Source organism: Pogoniulus pusillus, chromosome 2 (assembly GCF_015220805.1).
Source record: "Pogoniulus pusillus isolate bPogPus1 chromosome 2, bPogPus1.pri, whole genome shotgun sequence".
NCBI lineage: Eukaryota > Metazoa > Chordata > Aves > Piciformes > Lybiidae > Pogoniulus > Pogoniulus pusillus.
Window position 1 is genome coordinate 9261736 of NC_087265.1, and position 23075 is coordinate 9284810.

General features: G+C 37.9%; 1 protein-coding gene across 10 annotated transcripts in view; it reads right to left on the bottom strand.

The window, feature by feature from the left end:
• The window catches only part of ACMSD (aminocarboxymuconate semialdehyde decarboxylase), a 59166-nt gene that overhangs the window by 19952 nt on the left and 16139 nt on the right, over positions 1-23075 (bottom strand). For 7 of the 10 annotated variants that reach the window (XM_064155976.1, XM_064155955.1, XM_064155992.1 and 4 more), the window contains 3 exons: positions 11438-11482; positions 2801-2850; positions 1220-1456 (listed from right to left, as the gene is read on the bottom strand). In XM_064155976.1, the coding sequence (XP_064012046.1) occupies positions 1220-1456; positions 2801-2850; positions 11438-11482 (332 nt within the window). Of the gene's footprint in view, positions 1-1219; positions 1457-2800; positions 2851-7059; positions 7157-11437; positions 11483-14200; positions 14299-23075 lie in introns of those variants that run through there. The other 3 variants (XM_064155944.1, XM_064156001.1, XM_064156009.1) reach the window with 3 other exon arrangements.

Sequence of the window (23075 nt, forward strand, 5' to 3'; positions counted from 1 at the left end):
TTTCACCATCTTTGTTATCCAGGGATCTTTTTAAAAGTGATAGAGGTTACTTCCTATGTCTGTTAAACATAAGCTGAATCATGTGCAGTGTAAGAGAGAGATCCCCAATACAACATTGATATCTCAGTACAAGACAGGCATGGAGGTACTGGAGAGAGTCCAAAGATGATGAAGGGACTGGAGCATCTCTCCTATAAGGAAACGTGGAGAGCTGGAACTGTTCAGTCCTGATGAGTAGAGAAGGTTCAGTGGGAATCTCATGAATGGATATAAATCCCTGAAAGGAGGGTATAAAGAATATGGAAACATGTTCCATTCTGTCATGTCCAGTGGGCACAAACTGAAACACAGAAAGTTCCCTCTGAACATGAGGAAACACTTTTTTTACTGTGAGGGTGACTGAGCACTGAACAGGCTGCCCAGACAGGTTGTGGAGTCCCCCTCAGTGGAGATATTCAAAACTGTGGGCCTGGGTATCTGGCTGTAGGAGGCCCTGCTTCAGGAGGCAGTTGGACCAGCCATACTGTGATTCTGTGAATGCATGAATCTTCAAGAGTCAAAGTTGATAACTAATTGTGTATGGCCATAGAAACAAATAGTCCAGATGCTGCACTGACAGAATTCTTGAATTGAGCATTCTGAAAAATAAACTCTATGGATCACTTTCAAGCTGACATCCATAATAACCTATGAAACAGATACAAAATATATATTGATTAAACCTCATGATTTTAGACAAATGACCATCCCCCTCTGGATCACAGGCTATTTAAATGCAACCTATACATTAGTTTTGGAACTTTTGGTTAATTCTATATGGGATTTTGGTTTTATAGGTATCTCTAAAAATCTCAGAGAGTTGTATAACTATCTAAATAGGGTTGGATACAGTGACTTGAACACAAAAGTAAACAGTACAGAAATGCCTTATTTGATACTTCACATCCTCACTAATAAGGTAACTCTGTGGTGAAAACTTGTATAATAAAAAGATGTTGTTATTAATTGTTATAAAGTATGTTTCAGAATGTTTTTATATTATCATTATGTCCTCTACTGAATTAGCATATATAATTAAAGCTGGTCACTTAGCAGATTATAAGGCTACATTGTAATAGTGCACTTGTAAATTTAATTGACTGAATATGTTCCAAGGTATATTTAGACAGAATTCCATATCACAGAATCCCCCAAAATAAAGAAAGAAACATTTACTCACAGCATAAATATCATACAGTTCTGGTGCATTCAGGTCCCATTCATTGACATGAGACCCTATTTGTACTCCAGGAAATCCAAGTTCTTTCACACAGCGATGCATTTCCTTCACAGCCAGGTCTGGAGCTTGCAAAGGTAACGTACCCAAGCCAACAAATCTCTTGGGGTACTTTCTTACTGTAGCAGCTAAGTCATTATTTAATATCTGGGCTAGATCTAAAGTATCCTGAGGTTTGGCCTGGTGAGATATTAAGCAGAAGAGTAGATTAAAATAGAGTTCTTAAATGTTATCACCTGTGGAAGATATTGGATAAATGTCATGGCAAACAACTCAGAGACAAGTTTTAAACTAAAATTTACTTTACAGTTTTGAATAGCTGGAAACCAGTGGGGCTAAATTCTGCCTTGTTTTAAAACCTCTGGATGCAGTTCTGCTTCTTCTCTTTATCTTATCAATTACTGTTTTTTTTACTGTTCAGGAGGAGTGTAAAAAGGCTGAGGTTGCTGCAGCACTTGAAGTATAAACATTCATAGAATCATAGAATCAACCAGGTTGGAAGAGACCTTGAAGATCATCCAGTCCAACCTATCCCCCATCCCTTAGCCAATCAACTAGACCATGGCACTAAGTCCTTTAGTTTTGTTCATCCCAATGCAAAAATCTCACTATACAATTATTGTAGTTGAAGAAATACAAGTAAGAAATGTGAGATCTTGGAGCATGAGAATTCTACAGAGAATATTAGAGCAATCACCTAACATTTAGCAGGAGATAACAGCCACAGTAAGGGAATTGCAATACTCAATACAATCAGTTTCCTGTTTTCCCCTCAATATCTATTTAATGGAAAATATTGCCATTGAATAAAATGTTAAAGATATGCCACCCAACAAGAGATTACAAAGATCTAAATACTACTTATGTGAGTGATTAACAGAACAATTTTTAGTGTAGTATATCTGTTTACTTACAGCATCTCAGCGTGTTATAATTTGAATAGCCAAGTTGAAAGTGTGCTTAGAACAGCATTTTGCCATGATTTATTTTCTCTCCCCTTTTTTTAAAAATTTCTTTAATAATTCAAGATTCCCATATAGGGAACATACTAATTTAGCTTTGCTACTGAATTTCAAGATTCAAAGTGTTCTAGGTCAATGAGTTCCATGCTACACTTAAAAGAAAGTGGGACAAGAACACAAATATATCACTTTTTTTTTTTTTTTTTAATTTGAAAAAAATACTGGTTCAGGTCTAGCATTCATGGAATCTGTCTGTCTTCTATCCATGGATTCATGCTCTCCATGTTTCCAGTCATCCTCATAAGGTGCCCAGAAGAAATTCTCTTGCCTCGTTCTTTCTTAACAAGTGTACTCTAGAGTGGAGCTTTGCTGGGTCACCCTGTGGCCTCTTCTGATATGTGGACAACTATTTTTTGGTCTTTGTTTTTTCACAGCAGAATGATTCCCCATTTACTTCAGTGCTCCAGTGACTACTTCAGGCCACCTAATTTTCTAGGAGGATACATTTAATTTGTTTAAAACATTGTAACATGACTTATAAAATGTGCTAGGCGGAACCTACCCAGTAGCTGAACATGACAGGCACTGTAGAAAGGACTTGGACTGTGACTCCTGAGTAAGAAAAAATAGTTATGAATCATTTTATTTCTCTTTTGTAAAATGATAGGAATTCTTGAGAAAGCACTGTGGTTTGTAAGGTGTAAGTTAAAAGATTTAATGGTAAGAAACATTGATTTGATAGTGGCGAGAATGGAATCTTGTTTTTTCTGATTAAGGAATCATAGAATAATAGAATCAACCAGGTTGGAAGAGACCTCCAAGATCATCCAGTCCAACCTATCACCCAGCCCTATCCAATCAACTAGACCATGGCACTAAGTGCCTCATCCAGGCTTTTCTTGAAGACCCCCAGGGACGGTGCCTCCACCACCTCCCTGGGCAGCCCATTCCAATGCCAATCACTCTCTCTGTGAAGAACTTATTCCTAATATCCAGCCTATACCTACCCTGGCACAACTTGAGACTGTGTCCCCTTGTTCTATTGCTGGTTGCCTGGGAGAAGAGGCCACCCCCCACCTGGCTACAATGCCCCTTCAGGTAGTTGTAGACAGTAATAAGATCACCCCTGAGCCTCCTCTTCTCCAGGCTAAACAGGCCCAGCTCCCTCAACCTCTCCTCATAGGATTTGTGCTCCAGGCCCCTCACCAGCTTTGTTGCCCTTCTCTGGACATGTTCCAGCACCTCAACATCCTTCTTGAATTGAGGGGCTCAGAACTGGACACAGTACTCAAGGTGTGGTCTGACTAGTGCTGAGTACAGGGGAAGAATAACCTCCCTTGTGGTAATAACTCTTGTAGCATATCACTTTATTAGGACTGGAATATTTTTGCCAAGTAGAAATAAAAAATAACACTTTCATATTTGCTCTAAGTTCTTTGTGGAAGTAAGTATTTTGATTGTAGAAGTATTTAGTGTGCACATGTACAATTCACTAAAAGTAATTTAATGTTACTCTCACTCAAAAGAATGTGATGTTAGACCAACAGAACACATTAGCTGAAGTTATTGTGGGGTCAAATTTTTATATATATATATACACACACACATAAAATAAATAAATATGTAAATCAGCTCACATATTAACAAACTGTTATGCCAACAGTGGTAGTTAAACAACATTTTCCTAAGCATTCCCCAAAGCCATATTGTATTAGTTTCCATTCATCCTGTGTCTGCACTACTACTGAGGTTGTCAGTATAAGAAAATCTGTTGGGTTTTAGAAATAATTTTAATGTTAGCAATAAAGAGAACCAAATCTATGATGTTAGGTTTCTGTTCAAACTCAAATCTATACCATCCATAACTCTGGGTGTGACAGGTTACAGTAATGAACACAACAATCCTAGCAGACTAATAACAGCAGAAACAAGAAACAGTAATTAGAACTTCACTAAATACATACCAAACAGTTTTGTTCTGTTTTCTCTTTTGGTTTTCTTAGTATTGTTTTAATTTTAGGTCTGATTCTAATATTTATGCATATATCTTGTTGTGCTGTAAAAAATGTAACTTGACTCTCAGTAATGAAACAACTAATTCAAAAAATGGCAGAAGAACCAGTAGCAGATTTTGTTCTAAGACCTTGTCAAAGCACTCAAATGGTAACAAAATTATTTATCCTTCTTCTCAGTGTTTTCAGTAGGAAACAAGAGGGGAAGCAGACTCAGGCATCTGTCTTGCAAAATCTGATTTATATGTACAGCAGAAATGGTTTGGCATTAAGGATTAGGTCTACCAAATTTCATATACACAAAGTACAGTTGAAGTTGTATTATCCACCAGTATGCTATGGGACACTTGATTAGCATGTTTGAGAACATTCATGTTTTCCACAATAAGATGTGTAACTAGTTTTGATCTATCTTTACACTTTCGAGCAAATTAGGTAGATTTCAAAGCTGAACATTCCTAGATGCTAGCTTTAGAAAGAAGAACCAGCAGAAAAAGCCCTCAACTTTATATCCTCTTCAGAGAATTTTACAAAGGAGAAAATAATAATAAAAGGCAGCTAGGATTAACTGAAAGATTTTCTCCCACAAAACTATGGTGATCTATCATAGATGTATGATGCTAATTAACTTACATCTTGTTTTGTTGAACTACCTTGATAGCTTGATTTATTGAGTGGATCAAGGCACAAGTTTGTATACAAAATAGATGTAGGACATACGATTATAAGAACAAGTTTAGTCTCTGGTACTTTGGCTACCATCTCATATAAGAAGCAAGATTTCTTGGGGATTGCACAAACGAAGCTTTTTAACAACCAAGCTGTAAGTGGTCTCTCTGAATTAATTATACCCTACAGTGACTGATACTAGTTTTACCCAGCTGGAAGCCTCCTTGCATCCTTGTTTCAAAATTAAGCTGTGTTCAAAGGTTAAATTTCTGAGTGTAACCTATATTGGACTGTGATACAGAAAACTGTCTTTGAACTAAGTAGGTACAGCTTTGCAGCCTGAAAAAGAGGAACGTGGCCCACAGTTTGTCATTATGTGAATACCAAGAATGAAAAATACTAAGACTCTTTTTTAGACTTAATTGGCTGATACCTGTATTTGTGAAGTGCTGTAATAAAAGGAGGCATTTTTGTGGCACAAGTCACCAGATGGTGCTGTAATACAAAGTTTTAGACTTCTAATTTTTTTTTTTTTTTTTAACACCAAGTTACCATTCTTTTGTTTGTGGAGAAATATCATGGGGTTTGCTTTATGATAAATGTTGTTTTCTGTGAAGCTGGTGCAAAAATCTTTAAAAGCCTGCTCCTGTGTTTTGCCTTTGTCTACAGCAAATAGATGGGCAGAATTGTTCTATAGAAACTGGCCATTAGCATTGAGGGAAGTATCTGAAAGGGAAAGATGCCCACAGGCTATTTATGATCCACACTGTGGTTGAATGATGTGGTAATTCTCAAAATCCCTGAGCTAACTCAGGGAATGATTACAGTCTAGTCAAGGCAGCACATTTCAGAGAGCTTGCAAAGACATTCTACTGTTATCATTACTAAATGTGTAATAATTGGAGTTTGAAATTCTGCATCTCCAGGGTGAAAATGAAGTAGTTGAAAATCATCTAAATTTTGTTTACATAAATTGCCTGACAGCTCTTGAGCTCCCAGATCAGCCTATGTTATGCTTTGCAGTAAACTTCCATGAGGATAATGACCCAAGGTATCTCCTAACATGCTGTCCCATCACAGGATCACAGGGTATTAGGGGTTGGAAGGGACCCAAGGAGATCATCCAGTCCAACCCCCTTGCCAGAGCAGGACAATACAATCTAACACAGATCATAGGGGAACACATCCAGACAGGCCTTAAAAGTCTTCAGAGAAGGAGACCCCATGACCTCTCTGGGAAGCCTATTCCAGTGCTCTGTGACACTTACAGTAAAGTTCCCCCTTGTGTTGAGTCAGAACCTCTTTTGCTGCAACTTACACCCATTGCTCCTTGTCCTATCCCAGGGAGCAGTGAGCAGAGCCCGTCCCCCCCTTCCTGGCAGCCTTCAGATACTTATAAACATTTATCAAATCTCCTCGAAGTCTTCTTTTCTCCAGACTAAACAGCCCCAAGTCCCTCAGCCTCTCCTCATAAGCCATGCCCTGCAGTCCCCTAATCATCCTCATAGCCCTCCGCTGGTACCTCTCCAGCAGATCCCTGTCCCTCTTCAACTGGAGAGCCCAAAACTGAACACAGTATTCAAGATGAGGTCTCACCAGGGCAGAGTAGAAGGGAAGGAGAACCTCCCTTGATCTGCTGGACACACTCTTCCTAATACACCCCAGGATCCCATTTGCCTTCTTGGCCACAAGGGCACATTGCTGTGCCATAGATGTTATCCACCGGGACCTCCAGGTGCCTCTCCACAGGGCTGCTTTCCAGCAGATCACCTCCCAGCCTGTACTGGTGCAGTTTATTATTCCTCCCCAGATGCAGGACTCTGGATTGTGTGCTGCCTTTTCAGATCTAAAGTCAGTCATCCCTACTTATGTCAACTACTTCCATACTTCTTTAAAAGTCCCACCAAAATTAATGAGGCCATGTGGGGAATGAATTGCTACTCAAATGGGAACATATCCCATTTGAGTCTGAGTATAAAGCCTATCAGTTTTCACTGTCTTTCAACAGATTTAAACTAATGAAGCAGTATGCTAAGCCTTTTAATTGTGGTATTGTTATTGAGGACCTTTAGATGCACTAACAGAGAAGCTGCCATTCTTCTAAATAAGACACAGTGATTTCAGTTCTTTATGGAGGTACCTGACACGTCCATCTCTTTAATCCGTACTTCTGGGTCCCAGCAGTTCTCTTGAATAACTCTAAAAACCTTTCCATCCTTCATCATCTTTGCCTGTCCCTGTGAAATGACATTTTCATATATTACAAATGTGACAAAGTAGTGCATGCTAATTTATAGTCCCTTGAGTATATTGTGCTCCCTACAGATATTCATTGACAGATTTTTTTCTCTTATTTTTATTCAGTAGGTATTTTTAATCAAAGACTATTTAAAATGAGTCATTAATATAAGTCATTTAGAGTCCATATTTAATTCCTCATAATAAAACCTCCCCACATTTCTTTTGCAGTGTCTATCACTTTACATTTCTTTGGAAAAGGCATCAGGTACCTCAAAACAAATTTATCCTCCAATCAAATTTTGACCTCAAAACAACGCTCTCATTAAATATGTGCTAAATTTTCCCCTTGGGTGTGATGATCCTAGTAACTACAGAAATAATTGTGCAACTCTGTTACAATTAACAGTTGTTTCATATCACCAGTGACAATGAAACAAAAGGAGAGCTATTATGTTGTATTCAGATTATGTTTTGTAAGAAAAGATTGAAGATTTTTTAATAATGCAAAGAAGAAAACCAAACACCTAAATGCAGTATTAAACCATCACCTGTATTAGTTTGGTACTCTCTCCATATGCTACCCAATTCCCAAACTTACAAAGTCCAAAATATTATCAAGGTCATGAAATTTAATACTGTTTGTTTAACTATAAATACAGAAGCTTCTTTTTTAAACTGAATTGTTGGTTGATTTGTTGGCTGTCCAAAGAGGCACAGTGTCACCACTTCAAGCAAAGTATATTGTCTGCTATAGTTGTAGGTATCCAGGTGATTCTATGGACTTGTAAAGACAGACAAAACAGTCTTTATGTTGCCTTCCATTTGCACAAATTGATGAGATACAATTCCTCAGTAATTGCAAGGCCTGAGTAGTTCTTGGTTGCTTCAGGCTACCATAGGGATAAATGGAAATGATGAAAGTTAGAAGAGCCACACCACCCTGAGTGTTTGCAGTGGGTAAGTGCAGTCATGCAGCACATGTATTGGACTGAGAAAACACTGCAGCTATTCTTTCACCCTCACAGTAATCAAAAGCTAAGTACAGGGCACTTCTGACCCTTCTGGGAAAGGAATTCTGTCTCTCCAAAGGACACTTTATTTTTCCTCACATAACTGGTTTACTTAGGATCATGTCTAAGTCAGAATGTTAGCTATTAGTATACTAAAGCAGAAATAACTAACAAAATTTCACTGCTTCTCACAGAGCTGGGTTTCTGTCCCCTCCTCCAGTCAGACTGTCCTTAACCTTGAATTTGTTATGAACTTCATACATCATTCACAAATATACTGCTTTAATGAATATTTTAAAGCTCTCTTCCAGAAATCTAACTGTGCTGCCTTGGCAAACTGTCAAGTTACTTGTTAGCTGTATCAGAGGTTGTGAAAATGACTTGAAATACTACAGTCAGTACACTACAGGGTCCCGATCCTCTGGTAGAACACTTCAGGTTCCTGTAAAACTAATTTTCCAACCTGGCAGAAAGGTTTACTCTGGCCATTTAAAACAGATTAGCACATTGCTGCATATAGCCCAAAAAGCTTAAAAATATTTGGGGTGTGAGTAGATGAAAAGACAAAGTAGAACTCAGCATCCGATCACATGAATAGGTTGTGTGGACTTCACTGGCTTACTACTGAGAGTATTTCTGTGGACAGAATCCTAATTCTTTCTTTAGATACAGCTAAGGCATAGCAGCTCAGCCCATTTGTTCATGTGTATTTTCTTCTGCTGATATTAAAACAGTATTAGACAGATTGTAGTTTTACTAGCAGCTTGGCAGTGCTTGCATCTGAATGCTGAGATAAACCTGCAACAGGGTTTGTGTATAACAAGCCATGAGCTATTCTCGTTGAAGAATTAGTTGTCAGTTTGCAGTTTTTATTTGCATTAACTGATTCTTTGGGAACACATACAGGTCAAGGCTGAGCTCACAGCAGTTGTGTGTTGGCAACGACTGACTATATAGAAAATCAAACATGATCATCCCAATAGATTCATGCTTGTCTATGTGTTGATAGAAGGATCTGGTGAACGTCTGTCTTACTGCTAAAGCCTCTAGAAACTGCCACTAATCTGCACTGATATTTTAGAAGTGAAAAATTACTTAGACACCTCTCTGGGAAACAATTCTCAGAGTTTTTTGCAGGTGTAAGAATGAAACATGGATCAGGAATATTTTCTTTTCAGGTTCCAAAGGAATGCATACAGTGCTGAAAATATAATAAAAGCCATCAATTTTTTATCTGCCAATTTAACACAAGTTTCTAAAGGCACAGATGAATAATTCTTTCTATTCTATTCTGTTCTTTCCCATCCCATTCTAAGCATTATCTGATACTCGAAGCTTTAATAAATTTAGGTGGAAATTGAGACATTTAAGTCTGATGTGGTTTAGCAAGCTACATGTAAAATTACCCCATCACTAAAACACTCAATCACATCCCAAACTGCACTTCCCTAGAAATACATGTAACTATTTTCTTCCAGTATGACCCTGATGCTTCTTCACAGGGTCAGAAGCTTTGCCTTTTTTGTTTTTAATCTGAGAATTTAAATTCCCCAGCCTCACACATCTGAACACAACTTTATTTTGCTGTGCACTTCTTTCATGCAACATTTTTCAGACAGAAGTAGGCTAGACAAAATTCCCTGTAGAGTGTATAAGACTGCTATTGAGTTGCCACAAAGTTCCTTTGCAAACTATTTTTAGCGAGGAATTTTAGTATCAGACCTGTAACAAACAGCTAAGCTGCTTAAAACGCCTCCAACCATTCTCTCCTTCCTGCACCTGCCATCTATCTCAGAAGCTGTGCAATCCACATTTCTTTCAGCAGGTGGCTTGTTCTCCCCTCCTGTGCCTGCTTAGTCTCAGATTTGAAATTTCAGCATATTTGCTCCTCATTCTCTGTCCCAGCCTTCATATTCTCTGGTCCTTTTTCATAAATGATTGTTAGGTACTCGGCAGCACAGCCTTGCATGTTACAGAATGACAACATACTTCAGTTGGGTTATGTGCTGACCACTCCTTGTTCAGCTATTCCTGCTCTTAACTTCACATCTTTTCTCGTGCAGCTTACTATACACACATTGTTCTTTGTGCTCTTATCTATACAACCTTTGTTTTTTTCTGTCCCCTCCCCCCGCCCCATTTTTAGATGAATTATTTGGCTAATAACTTACATTCCTTTTATCCCTTCTGTATCTGCACAATTTACAACATTTGTGTTGCAAAAAAACACAGATTAAGTTTTTCAGTTAGGACAGGTACATATGAAGTGAGGTGGAAACTGAACTGACTTCTCCTGAGACCTCCTTTTAATGTCATCTTTCTAAGCTCCTTTTTTTTTCCAGAGGTTGATGCCAATTGCAGTGACAGACTTCCCAGAAAGGCTCCTAAGAGTAGGGACCTGACAGGTTTGGGAAGAAAGTGGCTTGCTGTGACAGTGTTTGAGATAGACAGAGATAAAACACTGACAAAGTTATTTTGTGGTAACAGAGGTAACAGCCTTTAAATGTGCTGGTACAGTTAACTTAAATGGCAATGTACAGGGGGATCCTTGTGTTCACCTGTAAAAAATCCACTAATATTGGCAATTTTTTAATGCTCTTATCAAATGACAACTTGCAACATTTGTTGTACATTGTTGTGTCACTGTGAATGCCACTGAAATTACTGCAGATTTGGTTTACTCTGAGTGAAATCAGAATCAAGCCTATAAGAAACCAGTTCTGGATCCAGTCTGCTTTTTACTTGCCAATAAACTTCATTCTTCTACTTTTCTACATAATGGTCCCCAAATCTATGGATTGTCCTTATTGTTCTGCTACTTGTTCTCCTTATTGTGTTACAAAAATTGCTCTTTCCCCTTGACTGAGATACAAAGATATGTTCATATTTCTTTGCTTTAAATACTAGTTCCTTTTGATTTTGCTTCTCATACAGATGACTGCATTTAACAAAAAAAAAAAATCTACATGTAATCTGCTTTAGGTTGAAAAGAATTCCTTAGAGCTATCCATTCCAAATGTTAAAATGAGATGATGATGAAAAATGGATGCTGGTTCACATAAGAAAACATGAGTTTAAGCAGTAAGTTCTGCTGAGGTATATGAGGATTTAGAGTGATGTTACTTCATAGAAGATAGACCTCTGGAGAAAACTTCATTAGAGACATGGCCAATCTTATTGCCACTGCTTTTGAATAGATTTCCTGTGAGTCTGTGTTCCTGATGACAATACACACAAGATCATCTTACAGCACCAAACAGCCCAGACCTTGCAGTGATGATCCAGCTGTACCCATCCACCATATCCATATCTCTGTGAAACAAAAAAGAAAAAGTCATTGCTAGTTAGCACTCTGCAATAGCATTAAGCCTCTTAGTTCTTAAAACCCAGCAGTATCTCATTCAGAAGAAACATGCATATGCTCAGCTTTCAGCCTATGAGTAGCCTCATTGGCTTAAGGAGAAGTGATGAAGTTTAACTATAGACTGGACTAATGGTGTTTGTAGCTCTGAACTTTTAGCTTAAAGTAACTTCAACAATTGATTTCAAAGTGCTTAAAAGTTGCTTCCTGTATTGAGGTTCTAACTGGAATTATTTTAACACAGAAAATTTAAATCAAGCGCTTGGCAATATGAAAACTGAGCTGACAATTTTCCAATCTGTGATCAGTTAATCATTAGCACAGAGACATATTGATTCCCCTTTTCAGCATCCATGATTCAGCAGCAAGACTGAAGGTCAGTCTGTTGTATTAATATTTAAACAGCCAAGAGAAGCTAAAAAAGAGAAGCCTAGAGGCTCATTGATTCTTTCAGAGAGATTCAAAATTGTTTATGCAAAACTCCCCAAACCTACAAAAGATGCTGATTTGATGTTACTTTCATAAGCCATCAAATTAGAAATAGATGAAACCTTGAAATATCATAGTAGACTGAGAATTATGTTCAGAAATATTCCCATTTTTCTGTAAAGAAACATTTCAAGAGAAACTAAGAGCTGACATTCCTTTCACTGATGTGTAAACAATTTTAGTACTGTTCTGAATTTGCTGTGAAAACAAATCATTACTTAATGCCACTGTGAGCTTTCCTAACACAGCCGTGCAGAGCCAAGCCTCCTGACTTCAGGCAATCAGAGATTCTAACTGGGGCTGTGTATGTTTTATTTAGCCATGTTTAGATATGTGTATTTTGTTTAAATTTAGCAATTAATAGGTTTATATATTAAAATAATATTTAAATTTAGGGGAAACTTTGTGAATGGCACTTAACGAGAACTTTTACATTTTCATTAGTTTCCTGCTAACTTCACTTGTAAGCTGTGCACGAAACTAGTACCTTAGAGGTACTCAAGCAGCACTTAGACAACAGAGAAATTCACTCATCTAATTTTGAACTAATTTTCTTCTTTCTTCCTCTCAATTATTAGTTGGATGTATTGACAGTCCTTATTTCATTTATTTTAACAAGTTTTTATACTTGAGGTCATAAGCTTTTAAATCAGTATCTCGACCATATAATTTTCTAGGTTCCAAGTTCAGTGTTTATAAGTTTGGGAAAAAAGAAAGAAAAGTGTAGCCCTGTGTGTGCATTAGGATTGCCTTATTGGCTTTCCATGCATGAGATGTAGAGGACTATGTTAATGGCTTAAATTTTCAGAGGTCTCAAGAGAACTCTGAGAGTCATCTTCTGTCCTAGCTCTATTAATAAACCATTGAATCACTCCTTCTTCAGAATAGAGGAAATAAAAACTAGCAGGTGGAAATTAACTTTAAAAAATTTAGTATTTGGCTCTTAATCAGTATTTAAATGAATGCAGCATTGGCCTACAGGCTCTAACAGCTGTGAATTTCATCTTGATGTATGTCTGTGAACATCAAGGGATTCTTTGGGTGATTTGGTCTCAGTGAATTCATTGCTCTTTTAAAATACATACAACCATCATTAACCTCAAAATAATTAAGTGAAGGACCTGTTCAGTGTAAAACACACTCTCAGTTGGTGTGTCAGATGCCTAAGAGCATGGCTGCAATGATGGTGTTCTTTTAAGGGCAAACGCAGGAACAATGAAATCAAACGGTTCCACGCTACTGTCAGGCACGGGGAATGCAAGGGGAAAAACAACAATGCAGGTCTTCTCTCTTTTACTCAGTTCTTTTATCATAAATGGAAACATTAAAGACTTATAAACAGTAGCTATCCTGGAAATATGATTGCAATCATATTTCCAGGATAGCTACTGTTTAAATAAATATGTTTATATAAATAAGTTTATATACGGGTATAGATAAACTATACATAAAGATAATTTCATGTGACCTGTGTCAGTAGCATTTGTACTGAAGATGTGGAAAGACCACACTACTGGAGTGAGTCAAAAAGCAATCAGACATCTCTGTATTGAGTTGTGATTTTAATTATTTAGGCAATAACTCTGAAACCTAATTCAGAATTACATGACTACATGGATTTTGATAATCTGAAATAAGAAGAGGATTAGATTTATTACATGAAAACCTGAATGATACTTTCCATTCTCCAATACTTTTTACAGGATCATGAAAATTATTACTCAACAAAACCACACCTATATCACTGAATAATAACACCACTTAAGACTAAAATTTAAGACAGGATGACTTACAGCCTCAATGTTCTGACAACTGAGATTTTGTAATTTCAGTGCACTATGCTGTTTCTTTACAGAAAAAAACCAAAACAGATATTAGTAAAACCATTGTCATCATCATCAATTAAATGTATTCAGAGTGACCCCACTCCTAGTGAAGTTAATGACTTCTATGCCTGTGGGTCTAAAATGTGAATGACTTTTGTCTTAGGTAACATCAATCTTGTCTAATAGTTGCTTATTTATCTTATTTAAAACAGAAGTGAAAAAAAAATAAATCAAATTAGCCAAACCCCTGGAGCTATTTGTAACAAAAGCCTTCATTTGTTGTTCTTTCAAAAATGACATTGGTAGAATTGTTTGCCAATAACATAAGGCACTGAATATCTAAATTCTTGTTACCTTTTTTAGGTCAGGCCATTCCTTAGGTAGAATGTGGCTATGAATATCAATTTTCATTTCTGAAGTATCAAAGGAGGAATACTCCTTCAATGAAAATGTTTTCTGTGTAATTGCTACTATGCCTCCTGTCCCTGGTTCAGCAACTTTGGCTGCTGTCCAGATCCACCTGCTGTTTTATCAGGAGAGCTCGGTACAGTGGCCAACCAGGGAGCCTAAATCCAAGAGGAGTGGCTCTCCAGAAGAACAAAGGCTTCTAGCAGAAGGCCTCTGTTAATGCATAAACTACAGCTAACTGAGAGCAAAGGGAAAATGTATGCTTATAGTGACACTATGAAGGGATTTATTTTACACAGAATCTAAAACACAAACTTGTTTATAGTTGAAAATCATTCAATAAAATTGAATTGGAATAAAGCTATTAAATATGCTGCTCTCTCTCTTAGATTCTGCAATAATTTATAGAGAGTATATAATATAACCCTGGAAGACACTCATACCTCCTCAACTACTCTCTTTACTTTCCCTTGCATTTTCTTTAGAGTTAGGTTAAAACAAACTATCACAGAAATATTGAACTGTAGCCAAATATGTGCTCTGCACTGTATTTCCCCGTTCTCATTATTGGTTCACTTGGGATATTTACACATGGTTCTGTTCACTGGTACAGCTTGAGCTGGCTCAAGATCTGGCAGGAGAATGGCTCAGATTACCTTTGTAATTAATGCTAATGGAGTTCACTAGCTAACATGGCAAACAGTTTCTGCATCCTAAATGGAGCTTAACTGGAGGTAGGTCAGATTTTCTGTGAAATTGCATCTTGTGGTTTTGCCCTTTACTCAGTTTAGCATAACACTTTCCTCAAGATACCCTTGTTTTTCATTTGTGTCATATTTTTCTCTTTATTTCCTCTGTAGTTTTTTTGTATGCTACTCACATGGTGTCTTCTTGTGAAAGCAGGTTAAGAATTTCTTGGTTGATTTCTGGATGATTTTGTTTTCAGTGAAACAAAATGCTGATTTAGAAAACTAAATGCTGTTGTGAATCTTTCAACTTGAAATCAAACAGTTTGAAAACAAGTAGTTTCTTTTGTCTCATCCTTTTCCTTTGTTATTTTGTTTGACCTGATTAAAATAAAATTGGACTCTTGCATTTCCTTTCTTGTTCACTCATTAATTAAGTCTGCTTTTGATTTGGTTAGTTAACCTTAAGAGTTATTCTTCAAGTCAACTCCTTATGACATTGGCTGGTTGCTTGATAGCATGATTCTCTGATTTGTATGATCACCAAAGACTGAATATTCAAAAGAAACAGGAAACAGGAGCTTTGGGACAACATTCTCTAACTAAAAGAGGACAGCCAGTAGTTCACTTGGGCAGACCCAAACCATGGTATTGAAAACAGCAGTTATTTTCATCTCAAAATGAAAACCAATCTTTTCATGGTTAAGCAGGAAATTTGCTCTCTTGTACTCAAATGTGACAGCTGTGATCAGTTTTATCATCTATTACTATACCGTTAGCCAGTGGGCAGGCAATGCTTCTGCTTATACAACAGCAGAGAAAAGAAAGAAGCATTTATTCAGCCGTGGGAATTGTGTGCCATGAATCCCATGAATGCGTAGACATAAGGCAAAGAGTTACGGTGAACTCTTCAGTAAAGAGATGTCTGGAAGACAATTCCCTATTTAAATATAGAAAGTAGAGATACTAGTGAAGAAGAGGGGCAGGAAGATATTTGTGTATCTGGATAGTCTAAGACACCCAGTTTCTTAAGTCAGCATAGCTGCAAGCTACCATGCAGAAACAAGCAACATTTCTTCATCACTGTGCTTTACTTTTCTCAGCTCTAAAAAAAGATATAGTTGTTAGTTGCTGCTCCCAAGACACAGCTTAGCTTGCAAACAGTGCAGTACTCCCACACTGCCTTTCATTTAACCAAATCCATCACTTGGAAATCATACCACTCAAAGGCAGTGTTTGTATCCATTTCACTTGATCAAAGGGACAATAAGGCATCTATCTATATCCAATATGATCCAGTGGATCAGCAGTAGAAAGACCATCATTGGCCTCAAACAAAAACATCTTCAGCTACCTGGTGCCCTACTTACTTTGAGTGCATGGTTTGAAAAACAGGACACCTTCATTGATGCTTTGGGCAAGCCTTGCAGTCTCTATGCTGAGTTGGTGTCCTAGTGCAACACAATGGCTTGTAGCATGGTCCTTGCTATCTGTCTCCACCTGGTTGTGAATTTCTGGCATGTGACACACAGGTGCAGGAATTGCTAACAGGAGCTATGAAACCCTGCACCTATGTCAGATGGCCCTACACAGAGCTGAGCTATCTGTCATGCCACAATCAAAAGGAAACATGCAAGTCTGGGGCAACTGCAAGCTATGTTTTACCATTTTGGGGCCCATATTAAGACCTGAAGTGCAGCCATTCTTGGGCTATACACAAAAATTTCCACCCTGCAGCATTTGAATAAGACCACAAAGCTGGTTGGAAACAACTAAAAGAGATCAGTCAATGAATGTATTTGCTACATCTGCTAGGAAGGAGAAATGAAATGCACACAGGCTTCTTCCCAGCCAGATGTAGCCTCCTCTGTAGAGGAAGATGGGACATACATTAAGATGACATGTCCCACCTGCCTCAGGACACTTATGAATGGCATACATGTCTTTAAGATCACATGCAATAAAATGTGCATTTATTATGGCTATTAGAAACCAAACTGCATTCTGGTTTTGTTTTTGGTTGGTTGGTTTTGAGTTTGGTTGAGTTTTTTTGGGTTGTTTTTTTGGTTGGGTTTTTTTTTTTTTGTTTGTTTGTTTTTTGTGCATTACCCAATTTCTATTTGTGTGGTTTTAAACTGGGAAATGTGGTGAACTACTCCTTCAGGACAATTTAGCTAGAGGCTATTTGGGTCAGGGCTGATTTCAGATACACAGACACGGGCTTTATTTTGCTACCGGGACAAACAGTAAAGTGAAAGATATGTTAGATGGAGAGCATTAAATGCTTTTTTCCAAAGCTATTTAGCTGCTTTTCTGAAATGACTACAGAATCTGAGATTTGGAGTCTTCAGGCTGGAAAGTCAAGGTCCAGTTCTGGCCTTTGTTTATTGGGGAGAAGATATTTTCTTGTAGCAGTGTGAGAACTATGATAGAGCATTCTTCAAAAGAGAGTGGACCAACAAACACTGGTGAACTCTGCAGGCAGTTCTGCCACATAGATGCTATTAAGGCAGCCTGTTTGCATGTGCTGTTTAGAATCATAGAATCGTAGAATCAACCAGGTTGGAAGAGACCTCCAAGATCATCCAGTCCAACCTAGCACCCAGCCCTATCCAGTCATCTAGACCATGGCCTAAAAGCAAAGAGGCAAATTTAGGGCACTGGTGTTAGAAAGGGCTGAAACACTTGTGACAGAGCTTCAAACCTTCACTTTGGCACATGTTTCTCTGGCACCTGCTCTTTAAATTGAACATTTGTTTGTTCAAATTAGCTATTTTACATGTGTGCACAGCTCTGGAAAAACAACTGGAAAACTCTTTGTGCTCAGTAGCTAAAGTACTTAAAGAATGTGTCCCTTTCCAAATGAAATAAATGTTGAGCAGCACACTTATATTGGTTGCTTGGCAACAGGTTGTCCTTTGGCTGTGCTGGGGACTGCACTGATCCTTTGAGACTGCCGTTACAGACCTGCTTGGAAATGTCACATTTGGAAAGGATGTAGAAGCCAGTAATTCTATTTTTTTGGTGTGGTATCAAATAATTAAACCTCTCCTATTAAATTAGTGTATTCCCAGAACTTAATCTTCTTTGGTACTCCCTAGATTTTAGTGGGAGTGGTATGGTTTCACTTCTAAGGGTAATGATAACAATGGTTATGGTTTCCATTCTAAGGAATTTTTATACAGTGCCATGGTAGCACAGGACTATATGTAGATCTCAAGTACCTTACAGTGAATGTTCTTTTGGAGGGAAGATGTTAGTATACCCTGCATAGCCATGTCCTGGTTTCAGCTGGGATAGCTAATTTTCTTCCTAGCAGGTGGTGTAGTGCTGAGGCTTGGATTTTAGATGAGAAGAATGTTGATAACACACTGATGTTTTAGATGTTGCTAAGCAGTGTTTACACAAATTCAAGAGCTTTTCGGCTTCTCAGAGTGCCCTGAAACTGAAGAGGCTGGTGCAGGGAGGACACAAGTATTCAGGAGAGGGCATAGCTAGGACAGCTAAGACGTCATGCTCAGTATAGAGAAAGAGCTGGTCAGGGACCACTTTATTTTTCTGATTCTCTCCTTCATACCACTGGGGGGACAAGGGAAGCAGGTGAGTGTCTGTGTGCTTAGCTGCATGCAAGGTCAAACCATGACAACATGTCCAGTTAACACCAGTAAAGTATTTAACCATGTGTCTCAGAGAGTGAGTGGTATTATGATTCCCCATCCTTTAGTGCCATGTACTAAACACTACAGCGTGACAGTCTAAGTTAGACATGCATTTCCAATCTAGAGCCAACTAAGACAGCTCAAAGATAGCAGCCATGCAGGTGTACACATTGTTAAATACTAAGGACAGGTGGAGCAGAATGTTCATTTTGTTATTCAGAAGCCTTTGCAGGAACATGCAACTGAAAGAGCCTCTGTTCAGACAAACATCAGAGCTCATGCTGGTCTGTATCCGAGTCAGTTTAGCCTCAGAGAACTTGGGCTTTTTAGCTCTGATGTGATGCTCTACTGATGCACTGTTGAACCTTCCAAGATCTAAGCTATTAATTTTGCATAGTGAAGCTTCATAGCTGTACAAGCTCAGGATGGTGCTCATCAGGTGGTCTCTCTATTAGAACTGCTACAGCCACCACGATTGTATCACTAAAATTTATAGTGTGAAGGCGGCCAAGATTGCTGACAGCTTTGGCAGCACATTGCACTGCTCTGTGCACTAGCTTAGCAAGGGTTCTGATGAATCACACTATGGTGAAAGCAAACAACATGTCCTGTGCCAAATTCCTGACCATTGCTGTGTTCTCTGCTGCCTAAGTCAAGCCACAATGAATCTTTATTTATTTTCAAATTTCTAGGTAACATTACCTTGTTGAAAATCATTTGATATTCTAAATAAAAAGGGAAATACACATCTGTATTTCAAATAATACAACTGTTTTCTTACTGCACTACAATTGCAATTCTGCTCTCTACAATTACCATCCATTTATCTTGCAATGTTCTATCAGAAAAGGAAATTAAATATACATTTTCCAACGTGTGAGTGTAAGTTAAATAGAATTATTTTTTTCCACATGTAGACACAACCAAATAAAAAAGACTAAGCATGTATCAGGCCAAGCATCACTATTGTGCAGTGAGAACAATTAGGTAGATACAGGTAGCATAAATGTGGGCCAGAATGAACAGATGGAATGAAGCTTGCAGATACTGATATGAGAAACTTGTAATTTATAAGTTATCCCCATGATAACATCCGAGATTGCTGCAATTATTTAGCAGGGCAGTGTCTAAAATAAATGGTAACTACTGCCAAGTGTTGTCTTAACTTGTTTTCCCATCTGATAGACATTCAAATCCCCACCGTTCTCTTCCTGATGAGGCCTTTCTGTGCTGCTGCCTAAAAGTAGCAGAATTTTGGGGTAAGAATGATCTTCTCTGAGCTTTTACTGCTTTGGAAAGGAAGCCAAGGAACCCACAGAAAAACCTAGTACCTGAATTTGTTCAGACACCTCAATGAATTCCTACAGCTGACTCTAGGATCTGCAGAAGTATGCTCCTGCCTTCTCTGCACTACTAGGAATGGCTAATGAAACAGACTGCTTCCTGGGTCCTTCAAGGTCTGCTTGAGAAGGAAGTTTTATGTGGCATCATTTCTGAGTAGGTGAGAATCCCTTTCATCAAAGACATCTCCCACAAGAGACTAGGGTGGAAACCTTGGTTGCCAGTAAGAGTACAAGCATTTAGCCATGGATTTAGGCTGGTGATGCATTTACTGAGTTTCTGAGAGGCAGAATACCTGTAGGTTACAGTGGGGAATGCCAAAGCAACCTTTCCAACTATGCAGATGTTTACGATGTAAATGTTTAGGCTTTATGCTGTAGCTGCATTTATTCATTCATCTGGTGGAGGGAGCTTGGCAGAGAAATTCCTCCACAGAGGGCTTCTGGAGCCTGCTTTCAGTTGCTCAGTTCAGAAGCATTTATTTTTCTGTCTTTAAATTTTCACATTTAATTTTATACATACATTAATTCCAGGACAAGATTTATGCCTCAAATATGTTTATTTTGAAATCCAATAGATGGTAAAACTATGGAGCAGAACGAGAATGCAGTTCAGATTACCAAAGGAATTAAGAAAGATCCCAATATTGAAGCTTTCACTCATCTCATTTCTTTTACAGAAGCCATACCAGCAGTCAAAACAAACTTTTGGCCTAATGGTTACAACCTTACTGCAAATATCTCATAAAAAATGCTGTCAGTTGCAAAAAAGACCTGGCAGTTGTTGGGGGACTGTAAGGACATAGCTGTGATACTCCTTCTCTCCCACTGGTGTTGTCCCCAAGTCAAGGCTAGCACCGTAGAGGATTATGTGATGGTTAGTGCTACTTTAAGCAGGTCTAACATGAATATTGCTACAAGCACTGCTGTGTTGTCTGGTCAGAAGAGAGTTTACAGCTGAATCTGAATGTGATGGCACAGGTTGGACTATATTTCTGTAACACAGAAGAGGCTGCTCCATGGGCTCAGAACTGTTACTCAATAAAGGTTTACAGAATATCCTATGAGTAGTTCAGTATATTAAGATAATGAGTTCAACTAAGAAAAAAAAAAAAAAGTAAAACAACTTCTCTAGCAATTTGATTGAAAAGTGATATCCAAAAGGCAGAATTCCCACTAATAAGTGTTAACTAGACAGCAAAACTGATATCTATTTTGTTAGCAAATTATCCAATAATTTTTTCACTCTTCAGCTGAAGTGATGAATGAATGCTTAGATTTTGATATGTGAATATATACAATGGGAGTATGGAATCGTAGAATTAGGATTGCAAAAGACCTTTAAGATCACTGAGTCCAACCATTAACTCAGGACTGCCAACACCACTTCTAAACCATGTCCTTAAGTGCCACACCTACACATCTTTTAAATCCTTCCAGGGATGTGACATTACCCAGGGCCACCTGTTTCAGTGAAGGAATTTTTCTAATAACCAATCTGTCACTAATCTTCTATCTGAATATTGTGCCCCATCATTCCTAGATGCAGCTCTCAACTCATCAGATGAATATCAACAGATGAATATGTATCTACATACATTTTTTTCACACTACAAGACTTAAAAATAAAAGCCTAGCACAATTAATTTAGAAATATGCAGTCAAACATTTACATAACAGGTAAATAAGCATAGTTACGTACATGGCTGATGTGCCTACTTGTTTCAAGTCCTAGCATGACAGTGGCTAGGACTTGGATTACTTTAGTAAACCAACCACGCCAAGCAACACAAGACTCTGTATTAAAAGCACAGACACCTCTAGAAATAATGTTTCAGCTAAAAGAAAAGTTATGCAAATCTTGGTTACTCTTATGAATAACTGTTATCCCAAAGCCAAACACATCACTGACCACAAAAATGGATTGATTGCATTCACCCAGCTCTGGTAATTTCATTTTACTCTGTGAGTTCCACAAATGGAATAGGAAAAACTATTACCTGATGTATTGGCTTTGAGTTTTAAGAAATATTTTTTTTTGTCTCCCAAATAAGATACTGTCAGTTTGCCTTTCATAGGGAGGGTTCTGTTCTAAATGGAGGTTATTTGATTCATGTTCAGTAATAGATATTTACATTCATGCATAACTTTAAAATACAGTGGAACCACTGGCACTGGTAGCACTACTAAGTTTAAAACAAATGCTAATTACTGCATTCACACTTAAATATTCACCTCAGTCCCACTTAAAATTTACAAACAACTTTTAACAACTACATGCACACTAAGAGAGCACAGCAAGAATGCTTCTTACATTCTCAAATATTGCACTTAGTTTTCCTTTCAGGAAAAGGCAGACATTGGATTTTTCTTTCTTAGAATTCCAGTATTTGGAATTTAACAACATCCTTCCTCTTGGAATGAACAGCCTTCCTTATAATTCCTTTCTGGATGTGTTTAAGCATGCTTTGGTAATTTGCTTGACTTGTTTTTCTTTATTTTCTGAAAAATATAATGAAGTTTGCACTCTCAGTTACAGCAACATCCAGCACTGCAAATCAAAGTGTCTGTGTTTACTTCTGAGTATGGTGGTCATAAACAAAATCACTTCCTAAATAAGAGGCATGTTTGCTGTCAGGACATTGCCACTCATCTCAACCTAATACTCAGGTTAACTTTTTTTATGATCTAAATATTTTGCAGGTGTTTTAGAAGTACTCAAGTTCATCATAACTAGCAAATTTGAACTCGACAGAGAGCCCATTGAAGTCACCAGGATTATGTCTGATTTCCTCTATCAATGTAGTGCCTAAAAAAAAAACAGAGAACTGCATTATACATTATAAATTTGTTAATAGCATTTGTGCAGCTCACTGTGAATACTATGGGCTGCAATTTGTAGTACAGTAAGTGGAGCAGCAAGCAATGACTGCAATATACACCCAAAGCACTTATTTCATATTGACTGAAATGGATTTTGCCTGCAGTAAGTGACGCAAAGCTTGTGCTAATTTTGTGGCTGATGTTGCAATGTCAAAGTACAACAGGGTTGGTGAATGTGTCTTTTAAATAGCAAAAGAGGGATACCACAGCAAGATGGACCCTCTACTACGTTCCCACAGAGACTTCATATTTA